The sequence below is a fragment of the Parus major genome, chromosome 6 (genome assembly GCF_001522545.3).
Source record: "Parus major isolate Abel chromosome 6, Parus_major1.1, whole genome shotgun sequence".
Lineage (NCBI taxonomy): Eukaryota > Metazoa > Chordata > Aves > Passeriformes > Paridae > Parus > Parus major.
In genome coordinates this window covers 13,772,170-13,785,692 of record NC_031775.1, presented here as the reverse complement: position 1 = coordinate 13,785,692, position 13,523 = coordinate 13,772,170, and the positions used below count along the sequence as shown (strand labels likewise).

The 13,523-nt window shown below is 41.2% G+C and overlaps 1 protein-coding gene across 4 annotated transcripts in view; it reads left to right on the top strand.

The window, feature by feature from the left end:
- ARHGAP22 (Rho GTPase activating protein 22) overlaps window positions 1-13,523 on the top strand; it is a 129,054-nt gene that overhangs the window by 71,439 nt on the left and 44,092 nt on the right. Inside the window, exon 1 of one of the 4 annotated variants that reach the window (XM_015633036.3) lies at window positions 2,059-2,244. The exons of the other annotated variants lie outside the window; for them this stretch is intronic. Coding sequence (XP_015488522.1) covers window positions 2,193-2,244 — 52 coding nt within the window. The 5' untranslated portion in view covers window positions 2,059-2,192. Of the gene's footprint in view, window positions 1-2,058; window positions 2,245-13,523 lie in introns of those variants that run through there. 4 annotated transcript variants of the gene reach the window in all.

Below are 13,523 nucleotides of genomic sequence, written 5' to 3'. Positions count from 1 at the left end.
AGGGCCCACACCCCCAAATATTTCCAGATATCCATGGAAAGATTTGTGAGGCCATAAATTATGTTTAATCTATGAGAATGTGTGAGGTCTTTTTTTTTGATGACACAAGATCAGTCAGTGTTTCCAGATTAAATATGATGTAGATTGGGCAGTCTCCAAAGCAGAGCAGTAGCAAGCTTGGGCTCCCATTCCAAGGTGATGTGCTTCTATAGCAGCTGAGTAATGCAGAAGTTCTACTTGAAAAGATGCTTCTTCCTCATATGATAGTGTACATTCCCCAAGTCCAGCCCACAGCCTGCAGTGGTTCACAGATGGCAGCTGCCTGTGTCACTGACTTGGGGACTCTTCTCATCTCCTTCCTTTCTACTGTTCCTTTCTGCTCCATGCATGCTTAAGGACCAAATAGGATTTTACAATATAAGGTTAACTTGACCTTAGCTTGAGGTGTGCTATGGAAGAATTATTTGTTCCTGAAAGCTTGTCAGCTGATTTCAAAACTATCTAATGAAAGAGCACACAGTTGAGTTGTTTGGTTCAGGTTTTTTATTGTATGATGGTACAGGTACAAGAACAATGACATCCTACTGAATATTGTGGGATTTGTGAATTCTAAACTGTGAAGTTTTTCAGATGACATGCTGAATGGATTTTTCTTAAGCATAAAACTTGTCTTGCCCAAAAAAACCTAGTATTTATTTCCATGCTGACAACAAATGGTCCAAAAAAAAGGCACAGCTATAAGCTTCCTATCTTGGAAAGTGCAGCCCTGGTTTTTATAGTCTTCTTTATAGTGGTGTATATTCTTCTACCTTATAAGAGTAGTTCTGGTTTCCTTTGGATCAGGTTTCCTTTGCCAGAAAGCTGACTTAAAATCCATTCAGTGGGTTAATGGTTATAGGTTATAAATGTTTGCCCTTGCTGACAAGTAGCTGCTTTCTTGTCTCAGTGCACTGATGACTTGGCAGTACCCCAAAGGCTGGAATCAGTAAAAGCCAAGCGCTAAAGCACCATTGGAAGTATGGATTATTTGCTTTTATGCATTTTCCATAAATCCATGAACCTTTAAAAGGGTGAATTCTACCTTTGGGTCATTACACATAGAAGGACTTGAAGCACAGAAACATTAGTATGCCCAAGACTGGGTAGTCAAATTTCTGTCGTTGTCCTTTATATTCCAAGGAATGAAGTGTTGCCTGCCCAACCAATATGCTGTGATTGAGTGAATTAGAGGTAGGTGACTAGAAGGCGACAAACACTGATAAGTATCATTGCTGTTAAATGTACTGTCCAAACTATATGGAATTTGAAAAGATACGAAATCAGTACCAAACTGCCTTAAGCTCCCCAGAGAGGCAGCAGAAGCAACAGGAATAAAGCTGAATTTCAAAATCAGGTCATCTTGGCTGAATGAAAGCAAAATATTTTTAGTGGACTTAAAAGCAGCATTGTGGACTAAGGAAAAATAAACAGCTGTAATCCTGTAGGACAAAGCAATGGGGTTAAGTCCTGGTTCTTATTACCTATTGCCCAAGAGTCTTGAAGTTTTGATCTTGTTGTTTTGTTTTTTTTTTTTAAATAAAAGCACTGTCACACTTGCCCCATTTGAAAAATGGGGAAACTGAGGCATGGGGTAGTGGGATGATCAGAATCAAAACATTCTGGAGCAAGTTTCCTTGTGCCTAAGTAGAAATGAGGAGACAGCCAGAAGTGCCTAAGGAGGAAATTAAGAGATAACCCAGTGACATGACAGGAGATTTATAGTGCTACATTTTCTACTTGAGACAAGAACTGGTTAATAGAATCAGGTTTTTGTACATTATCCAAACCTGTTGTGTTTTTTTTTTTTTCTTCTCAACATATGTTGCTGTAGCAGCTGAGTAATGCAGAAGTTCTGCCTGAAAAAAAATGCTTCCTCCTTATATGATACTGTACATATTGTCATGGAAATTGTCCTCATTTCCCCCGAGCACACTTTAAATAACTCGAACAGCAGTGCTAATGAGCAGAAAGATATCTGCAATCCCCACCGTGCAACTTGACATACTTTATCCCACTCTGAATTCCCTTTGCTCATCTCTGAGCATTTTAAAGATCTGGTACAATAATTTGCTTTCTCTCTTTGGTCTGTTCATTTTGCTTTTAGCACTTGATAACAAAAGGTCAGCTTTGGCTGAAACCTTAGTGTTGCAGCTATGCCGTTTTTTACTGCCAAATATCTTAAGAAAAGCAAGTGTCTCCGAAAGGGTAAGTCATGATATTTTTGGTGTGTTTAGTGTTGTCTGTTTTGCTTTACATCACAGTAAAGGATTTATTTTGAATTAGCAAGCAGTGGAAATGGATCTATTCATACTGCCTGTCGTTTAGCACCGGGGTTTTTGTTATGCTGTGTTCAGTTTTGGTTCAAGATATGGTGTGTGTTATTATCTTGCATTTTACATTCAGAAAAGCCGACTAAGCGAGAGGATGTTTAACTCTTTAAATGTGGAGCATGTGTTTTGCACAGGGATGGAATCCCTGATGCAGAACAAAACAGCAACAGAGAATGTGTGTGTTTGTTTTTACAGATAAGTTTAGGTAAGCAGCTGAGTAATGGTCCACTATTTTTTGTCCCTTTTGTACAAAAGGAACATTTTATTTTCAACCTACACTGAAATAATAAAGTAAACGATACCTAATAAAGGAACAGCATATTTCCTCTTAAGCACTTTTCCTGTGTAGCAGTACCTGAGTGCATGGCTCCACAGAGATTTTCAGCTTGCTGTTGTGAGGATCACTTTGTGAATTGCTGTGTGGGCTTTTTCAGGAAATATTGATTTTTCTCCAGGTATATGCAAAACTCTTCATGAGAGCAATCTGCCTCTAGCATTGTAGAAATTGACAGTGTAGTAAACTCCCAATACGCACATTGACTGTAAATTATTTTCTTCTTTTGCATGTGTCCTCATTGTGACATTGGTTGTTCAGCCAGCAGTCCAGATGTGGGGTTTGCAAAAAGGTGAATGGCAGTGATTTTGTCTGTTTGGGACATGCATTAGTTCCAGAGCATCTGAGGAATCTGACTTGCTCACCTGGTTAATGTTATATATATGTTACTTGGCATTTATGTATGCATGTGTTTTCTTAGTATGTGCATTTCTCCAATTCCTTTTTTGAATATGAATTTTTTCTAAGGGATACGTACAAATGAGAATTGTATAGGTTTTCATCACTGGTGTAAAGCTGAGGAAAATGTTTTGGAAAAAAGTTAAAGAAAACAAATTTGCATTACCTTTGTGTTTTCTTCTGGATTCCTATTTTAAAATGGGATTGCACAAGAACTAGCAATTGAGATGTGATAATTTAGTTAAGCTGACCTGTAGATGCTGGTTCCAACTATTTAGCATTTTGTTTAATTAAATGTGTTCATGTGTACACAAATTTACTCAATAATTCAGAAATTCTTAAGGATAGAATTGTCTTAGTAAAGCTTTTATTAGATAAAAGAAAAACTATTGTAACTGGATTATTAATTTGATTGCATTAATTTATTTTATAGCATTTTGTGGTATATGTGGACGTATAAATGCTACTTTACAAGGGGGCATAGGATGATTTTTTCTCATCTCCTGGGGACACCCAGCTGTCCAGTGCTTCGCTCCCTTATAGTATGTGCCAGAGTAGCAATGGATTTCTAGGCAGGGGGTGAGGAAAGGTGCCTGCCTTAGCGGTGTCCAAGCTGCAGGGAGGGGCTGATGGTACAGCCAGGAGATGTTAAGGCTGGGCCTTTCAGAGACAACTGAGGGATATTCAGGGAACAGCAGCCAGTTGTACGCTTAATGAGTCACTACCAGCAGGAAAATTATCAGCCTACCGAGCTGAGGGTGTTTTCTCTTGGAGTTTGTTTCCGCTGAAATCTATCTGATGTGTGAAATCCATCAAACTGTCCAGAATGCCTCCTGAATCATGTCTGCTGGCAGGGTAGGGATCCTGATTCCTTCTGGTGCCCTCTCTGCTGTGTGCTATCCTTTCTCTTCTTGCTTCCAGGACATTCTAGGAAGGGCAGTGCTAAAGCAATTTGTGTCTGAGTGGGAAATGCTGAGGTAGCTGAGCTGTTCAGTATCAGGCTGTCATTAATCTTGCTTTGAAGAAGCTGGACAGAGAACAGCTTTTGAACCACTTCCCATCCAGGTACTTAAGGCAATTCCCTTTAACTCCCTTTAAGAAAGCACTTAATTTGCAGAGGGCTTTACTGTTATCTGAACAAGGACATATTCCCAGTAAGTAAATGTGGTTGTTCAAAGTCGTTAAACGATTAGAGTGCCCAAGGCATAGCATCAAAAATGTGGTTGCACAAAAACTGTAGTAGCCACAGGCTCCAGTTACAGATCTGACCTTGATGTTCTCTGTGTCTCTGAACAGGGAAGGAGCAAGCCATTACTTTGTGACCTGTGGTCTCTTTCCCACAGGTTCAGATGGTCTAGGGACAGAAGCTGGGCTATGGACAAGTTCATTGCCAGAAATATTGGTTGAATGGGAAACAAAACTCCCAGGTAACTGCTCCTGGTTTGGCCTTGAGAGGGAACTTGCCCAGATTAATGCAGGAAGTGGTCAGCAGAGATAGGAACTGGAAACTGATTCTACAAAGTCTTATAGCCTGAAATCCCAGGAAGTGCAGGATTTCATGTCTTAGCTGTTTTCTACCAGGTTATAGCTGAAGCCTGTTTCTTTCCAAGTGAGATTATTCTCACAATGCACCATTTTATCTCCTCACTAGTATGCCAGGCCACACTGTGTTTCTAATTAATTCTCTATTTGTTTTTGTGGAGGCTGCAAGGGTTTCCAGACATGCCTGAAATGAAACAGCCAGTTTCAAAGTACAGTGTTCTCTCTTGCTATGTATCCTTTGCTATGCAGACTGTTGAGCCCATGGAGACTTCCTGTAGGTCTCATTTGGTCATACACCTTACCCTACTCATACCCTCTGTAAAACTTGCAGCAATGACAGATTCTGGATTCTAAAATTCCTTTGTTTTTCCTATTATCAGTTTTAACCTCCCTCGAACTCCTATTGGTTACATCCACACACACACCTTAAGGCTTTAAAACAATGAAACTCTGCAGCCTATTGTTAAAACCTTTAGTTTTCTCATGTATTTTTTTGTTTTGTTTTGTTTTCTTTGGCCATTCCCTCAGCACTGTCTCAGTGCTACTTGAAACTGGGCTATAAAATGTTGTATAGTCATAATTGTCTTGTGATCTGGCAAGTTGCTGTCAATTTTTCACTTATGTCTTCATTTCTAGTGGGCAAAAAAGAAAGTTATGCTTCAGAAAAGCCTTTCCACTTTAATTCAAAAGAATTTAATAATTAATGTTTTATTGCCAAGTGGTCCTTACTTTTCTGCAGCTGTAGGTTTACAGGACTTCAAAGCTGGATGATTAAGGTGCAGTTTTAGTTTGTAGCCAGGCAAGCCAAACAATCTGAACTTCAAAGGAGAGGAGTGTTCTTTAATGTTGTGGTCTCACCCTTTGTGTTCAGTAAATGGAACTGCTGGGGAAAATGCCATGTGCAGCAGACAAGTGATGTGGCTGCCACTCCTGGGAGGGGGTCTGCTGGCTGTTGCCTGAGAAGAGCAGCCCATGCCCAGCAACCTCAGGATATTTGATGGCTGACAATTAGGTCATTTTTGCATGGTGTTGACCTACAAGACTTTCAGCTTTGCTTTTTTTAATGTTTTTAAAGCTTCTGTGTCTGAGAAGCTCCAAGGCTGGTCATGCTAAATGCAGGATTTGAACCTGAGCTCTGTTGTCTCTGCTGCTTCGTTTTGTCTGATTGTTTTCCTCCTCTGATGTGCTCACAGGGTGGATGGTTTTATACACATTATGAAAGCTGAGAAAGGCTGTCCTGGCTGAAGGAAGCATTCAATCCATACAACACTATGAATTGAGGGGAATAAGTTACAGCACTGGAAATGAAGATGCTCTGCATCTATGGCAGTCAAGCTGAAAAGGGGCCACTGTGATTTTGCTCTTCTGTTACTACTTTGTGCAGTTAACCAAACTCTGCATCTCCAGTTCAATATAGCAGTAGCAGAGAGAAAAAAGGAGCTATATAGAGTCATCATTAGATGGACCTGCAAACTGTGGTAGTGTGTGACTTTTCTCAACACTGAAGCTCAAGCAATGTGACCTAACCCTTTGTGTTTTATTAAACTCCTTATTGCACTTACCTGGTGGATGGTCCAGTTCAGAAAGTAGAACAAAAGCCTCATGATGAGGCAGGAAAGGGCCTGGATAATTCTTACTTCTTCAACTGGGGTGTTATTTAGTAAGCCTGTTTCCTTGACTAGAAATCAGTCTTTAAAATCCCTACAAATAAATGAGTTTCATAGGTTGGGAAGGCAGCAAGGTGTAAGTGTGCAATGGTGATACCCCATGGTGTCTGAGATTTAAGCAAGGTGCTTGGGTGTAGAGATGAGTCCACAGTCAGTCTGGATCCTGACTGTACACTTGACTGTTTGGAGTTGTTGGAGCCCCCAGGAAACAGTGTGCTGGACTCCATGGGCTAGGAGATATGAAAGGAGCTGGCAGGACACCCCAGAGACATGTCTGTTGTTCAGTAAATGACTTGAAAAGCCATGTGGCTCTAGTGCAAATGTCCCTCATCAATATGACAATCTGAGTGAAACTGGGGCTTTATCCAATCAGTATCTAGGCTTTTGTGGGATCTGGGCCACTGTCTCCACAGGGCTCTGGGATTCAGCAGCCAGAGAGGCCAGTGCTGCCAAGAATCATAGTGCTCTAGAGGCACACAACTACTTGCTGTCCAACACTGCGCTGCCTCTCAGTGACCCATGTGCACACTGCTGAGAGTGGTGACTTCAGCTCACCAGTTAAAGCTCTCCAAAGAGAAGAGGTGCCAGGCAACCTCTGGAGCTGCTGAGCAAAGGAGCAGCTTTGTGAGACACAGTACACTTCAAGTTCCTGATACGGCTTTCCTGAGAGCACTGCTTTGATGAGAAAATGGCCTCCTTTCCTCTCCCATCCTGTGCCGGGAGAATAATCTTCATGCTGTTCAAATTTTTTGTTTCATTCTTTGCCTTCTAGGGCTGACACTGCCTTTGTAGTTCCACACAACCAACCCTCTAAACAGTATTCCTTGCTTTATGAGAATAAACCTGGGTTGCCCAGATGGGGTAGTTGGGTTTTTCATAGTATCTCTGCTAGCTGATAACCAGTATCATACTAGAAATAATTTAGTGTCTCTGTATCTCAGTTCTCCACTGGTATGTAGGAATTTCTCATTGTAACATTCAAAGGATTTTTTGTTAAATACAGAGAAGGCGTTTCTCCACTCATGCACAATATAACCTTAGAAAGTAATTTCACTCTCTGTGCCTGTTCTCCCAAAACACTAATGTTTAATTCTATGTGAAAAGTGTATTCTGGCAGTGGAGAATAATTTATTTTTAGTATCTGTTAATTTATTTGTGAATAGCTAAAGTATACACTGAAATAATTTGTTTTCATATAGTTGCCATAAGATTGGTTTGCAGTTACTGTTGTGTGACTATTCCATATTTGAGAAAGGCCATCCAAGCTGTGTTGGATGTTTTTAATTGGACAGAGCAGTAACAGTGGACTAGATAGACTAGATGAAGCTGATCTTAGGATAAGGAGTATGGGATAAAGAGTTCTTTTTACTGTTGGCTTCCTGGGAATTGGCCTTCCTGATATATATATACATATATGTATATATGTATTTATATATACTCAAAGACAGGACTAGAATATCTGAAAACAGGAGCATTTGAGGCTTAGAAGGGCTTGGATTTGCATTTAGAAATCTGCTCCTTCATTATGATCATTATAAGCATGTAATGCTCTCCCAATTAGGTATCTGGATCACCTAACTGGTGAACTTAAATTAAACAAGGCAAGAGAATTGAAACCTCTCTGGAAGGCTGGAGAAGCTGTGTCTGTTTGACAAATGCTTGGAGATTTGCTTCAGAGACCATGGATTGAGTTTTCACTGAGAGGTAACTGGCAGAGACCAGACTTTCAAGACAATAGTTTACTGCTGTCTTGGGTTTCTGCTTTCACAGTATTAACCATTTAAATAAAGAGCATGATGCAATGGAACCTTCTATGTCTTTAATGCTAAGGCACTGAAACTGGCTGCAGTCACAAGCCATATAAGCTTATAGCCCTGTTATTTTTCCCTGTGTTTTAGATGTGAAACCCCTTTTAGGGACTTTCAAACTCATCTGATTCCTCTTCATTTAAAACAAGGTAGAAGAGAAGAGTAGGGGGCACTTGCTATGCTCCCCTCATTCCCTCTGTTACCTGACTGGGTCTCTGAAAAATCATGAAGCCATCAGTAATTTTTTTTTTTTTTCCAGCCTTGCAGACCATTAACCCAAATGATTCTTCGATTTCCAAACCATGTCCTCCCAGCCCCCTGTGTACCACAGCTTCACTATAGATACATAATTAATTATTTGGAAAGCTGCTGTTTTAATGTAATATTAAACAGGCAGCAGCTCATCAGGTGTCCCCAAGGTAAGGAAGGCAGCATGCTGCTGGCAGCAGCTGCTGCCTTTAGGCTTATCAAGATTTCTTTGTTTTGAAACAGCAGCTGGAAGGCTTTTTAATACATGACCTGTCATTGGCTGAGCAGATCCCGGTTTCTGGCTCTTATTCTGCCTTTGACTACAAAGACAAATTCTTGTAATGCATTCTGCCTGCAATGGCTGCACACAGTTCTGTGCTCTCGAGAAAGGAGCAGGGTGAAGAGAAAGAGGAGGCTCACGAGGCAGATATTGTGCCCTATTTCCTCCCTGCATTTTTCTTAGTCGACCAGCCAGGCTCGGTGAATCCGTGCAGCAGCTCAACTTATGTCAGCATTTTCAGAATGGGCTTTCTGCTTCTATAAGCATAAAAATACACAAATATATTTCCTACAGAGGGCATTCCAAATAGTGAGGATGATATTCTGCTGGTCTTATGCAAGTTCTAGTTCTCTGTGGCCTAAATCTGTGTAATTAGATTTAATTTATGTTGTTCATACTACTGGCAGAATCAGCTGAAATGGCAATGCTGGCATTTCTATTTGAGTAGTAATCACAAGGAGCATTGAGCAAGGCTTTTTAGTTCTTAGGAATAAGAACTTCATCTTCTGTATTTGAACATCATAAAATGCATTGATGGCCAGTTTTCCCCAGAATATGTGGGTCTTAAAGTGGCCATGTGTAAGCTGCATGTGCAGTGTTTCTTGCTCTGGGATGTAGTTACAGAGTTTGGCAGCCTAGTGTGGTCATCCATGCATCAAATATGTTCTCGCACCAGGAGAAAGTTGCTCTATTACACTGGATCGCTGTACATACCTGTGTTAGCCTTCAGGACTTATGGGGCAGGTTCCAGTGAGTTGTAATGTCTCCTGAGTATTTGTCTCCTTTCTGTGCTCCTTTATGGAAATTCTTTTATTTTCCCTTGGTAGTAGAGACTCTGTCTTTCTAGGACTGTGACCTAGCTCTGATCAGTAGCCTTTGCTTGAAACGTGGCAGACCTGTAAACTCTCAAATAATGTAAGATTGTTTAAGGGACATATCAGAAACAAAGTATAGCCCTCAGTAGGTGTCAGTGTGCTTTGCTGAGAGACTCTGAGTGCTGGTATAGTGGAGAGGAAGCTGCTGACACAGGTTTACTCGTACAAGGATTTCCCTTTTGCTGGCCAGCTGTTCTGGATGAGGACTATCAGGTCAGAACATGTAGACTACAGTGCTTTTCAGATCTAGGAAGACCAGGGAAAGTTCAAGGACTGCTGTCACTTCACTGGGGTTTTCCCCAGCCCAAAAGTACTGAGCTGTCCCAGAAGGAATGTTGTACCAGCTTGGAAGCTGTTGTTTGGAAGAGTGACAGCTCAGTGGCTGTTTGGCTTGGTGCTGGCGAACTTTCTGCACTGGAGGAGAGGAAGCTTGCACAGTAATGCTTCAGGCAGTTCTGCTGTGAGGAATGGATGAAAACTGAATAGTCCCAAACCCTAAATTGTCCTTCTGTGAGCGGTCTGCCTGAACTGTGAGCTCTACGGTTATACACCTGAGCTTTCCTCTCTGCCTCTACAACTCAAAGGTGACTGTGTCAGCTTGTCAGATGAGACAGTACCTATGTGCAGGCCTTTGGCCTATGATGGAGACACACAGCTGTCAGGATGGGTTGCAGTGGGAGGATACATCTGTGTGTAATATTGGCAGAAAATGTTTCAAGACAGAACTCTCACTGGAAAATCCAGTCAGAAACATTCTGTGCAACATTCCCTTGAACTTCAGTGGGAACAAGGCCACCAGCTGAAGGCATTTCTCAGGATGAGTTGTTGTTTACCTAACAGGTTTTTTAATTTCTTGTTTAAATTTGATCTAAACCAGCATGTTTCTGAAAAGTGAAGTTATATCAGCTAATAATTAACTACTTCAAAGGAACTTCTGTGGGTGTTCTGATAATGCTGTTAACTGGGAGGGGTTTGTTCATTGCCAGTGAGTGGACAGAATTAGAATTGGTGTTTCTAAGCATTGTTCTGGTAGCAGTTCACTGACAGCTGTCCTAAAGCACAAAGAATTGAGGCTCAGCTTTTTGCATTGCCCAGTCTGGAGTCCTTTAGGCACCCACAGTTGTGTTCTGAGCGGCTGCAGTGCTGGGCCCGGGTGACAAACATGTACTTCTCATTTTTCCCAAGGACCATTGTTGTGACAGCGAAGAATGCTGCAGTCATGTTTAGAAGATTCACTGATCACTCAATGCATAGCCAAATACAGGAGGAAACTGCTGTAAAACTGTTAGTCTGTGCAAACTGTAGCAGCGCTACAGACTTGGATCAGAATATCCCTGAGCTCTTAAGTTTGGACGTGGATCAGCAGTACTTCCATCTGCATTGTCTCATCATTAGTATTGGCAAGGTTTCCTCAAACTTGTCAACATTTTGCCAAAGGCCTACAGTATATATGCTTTCGCATTTCAGTCCTTTTTCTGTGTTAATGTGACAAATAGCTTTGCTTTTTGTAAAAACAAAGTCTGCAACTGTTGAGTCCTTAATGATAGTCCATTAATTTGCTGCTGCCAAAACTGTGCTTGTAAAGCTTCAGTTACTTTACTAAAGAAGATAATAATGTTCGTAATTGGTTGGCTTGAATTTCTGCAGTACTCTGTATTCAGTCTAGAGAGAATCAGTCTTTACAGGCTCAGCTAAAAGCTCTGGCATCTACAGCCTAAGCTTTACCAGTGGATGGCTTCTTTTCCGTTCTCCTTAGTTCAAGGTTCAGAGCACTGGCTAAGATGGGAGACATATAGTCTTTTAAAAATAGTGAGGATGTCTTTGGTTTCATAGTGGATTAAGTGCAGGAGAAAGAAAAAATAGCCTTATGAGTGGCAAGGTGGAGGGAAAAGGTGGTTGTAGAGAGATGTATTCATAAGTCATGAACCACTTCATTCCTGTCATGGAGCAGACCTGGCAAACGTGAGCACAACAGTTCAGGAGAAGTGCAGAAGTTGGATATTATCTCTCCAATATGAAATCATTAAAAAAGATAGATAAGAATTCACTATTCTTATGTTATGGTAAGCAATTTCTTGTCAAAATATAAAAATTTCCTTGACTTTTGTTTTGGTGTAAAAGGTTTGAAGAAATTTATGAGAATTAGAAAATTACTTGTGGTTGTATGGTAATGCATAAAAATTATCCAGTCATTTTCATTCAGATTTTTCAAAGCATGAAGTATCATTATCTTTGGTCAGGAAGGAATTTCCTCCCTTATAATAGCATGTAAACATAACCACAGTTGGAATATATAATTTGATACATTCTTCAGAAGTGTTGAGCACTTGCTGCTTTGGAGAACCACATGGAACCATATGGCCTGTTTTGCACAGCTGCGCTACTATTTTTTGAGTCTTTCATACATATATTTGTAACTTCTTTTTTGTACCCTCAAATTAAATTGCCTTAATTTAGATGTCTCCTGCAATGTGCCTTGCACAGACAGACACAGCTCCTTCCAGCTGGCCTAAACTGCCTCCTTGAGTGAGTGTATGGCTTCTACTGGCCTGAGAAAAAATTCATTTCCTCTCCTTTAAAATCAGAGGTTAAAATCAGTGAAATTACTGTAGGCACATAGTCCAGGCAGTTCCAAACCATCACCATAAAGGACTGGGCTCATTATAACTCTCTAGATCTGAAATACACCGAGGAAATACAGTAAGGGTTAGTTTTCTGGAGTGGAAGAAAGGAGGGTAAGGGAAGACAGCCTACTGTTGGTATGGGGCTGTCTGCAGAATGTGATGGGGGAAAAAAAAATTCTTGCTCTCCCTTGTCATCCCCACTTAGCATCACCAGGTGTTCTTCCATGTGGGGATGAAATGACTTCTTTCCCTCCTTACCCCCTCCAGGACACCTGTAGAGAGGGGTAGAAGTTGTCCTGTTGTTATTGTAAGACAGACACATCATGAGGTGAACAGCTCCTTGAGAGCTGGTGACATGTCAGACAGATTCTAAAGAAAAGGTTTGTAAGTTTGGAGCACAACTTACAACGAGATTCAACGTGTGTGAATGGAAGGAGCTGAACTGCAGCTATGCCCAGGCTCCCAACGCTTTCAGATTCTTTTTCATTAGGAGCTCTGGCAAGGAAAACAGTGTTAGCCTTGGCAGAGGCAACACTATACCCTAAATTTGTGTTCTTTGTCAGTAGATACTGCTGTAAGAGGCAGTGAAGTGCCATTGCACTGTGGGAGCTCCACCTAAGAAGCCTGTCTGTTATGATGCAGGCTTTCAATTGAACATGTTCAATCTCCACAGTAACCTCCTATCAGGAAACATTACTTGAGTCGAGAGCCAGAAAGGTTTGAAGCAGTCTAACTCCTGAGGCATCTTTGGACATGATTAGAATAGCTGGAATTCACACTTGGGATGGAACACGCAAGTTGCAACAAAGGTGAAGCGGTGTCAAGCAGCTCCTAGAAATTGCTGGTGGAGTAGTTGTTCCTCATGTTGATTATTGTTGATTGACTCCTCTTTGCAGTCCTCCTTGCTGGCCTCCTGATCTAGCTTGTAACCATGTTGGAAAGTTTTCATCCCCTGCTGCTAGCTAGTAGAAGCCGATAACAAAGCAGTTAAAATATAGCTTGTTTATAAGGATACCTTACAGCCTTGGGGGCACATTTCACAAACTCCTGAAACCTCTGTATTTGGGGAGGCAGTGTGATCGTTGTTATTGTCTGTTCCTTTTATGGAGCAAAGTAGTTGTGGGCGGAAGGTGGAGGGATTGGTGCCTGAGCTGTGCTAGTATAAGGGAGATGCTGTGTCCTTGGAAAAAAAATGTGCTCAGTTGCATGTTATGCCTGAGCTCATCTGAACTCTAAATATTGGGCTGCTGCAGTAGAGGTGGCCTTTCCTCCATTGTGAAGTCAGTTCAGCCAACCTAAGCTGTACTTCGTGGCCACAGTGAGCAGCATCTCCCTGGCAGCATAGTAGTGGTTTCTTTGCTGAAACTGCAAATAAC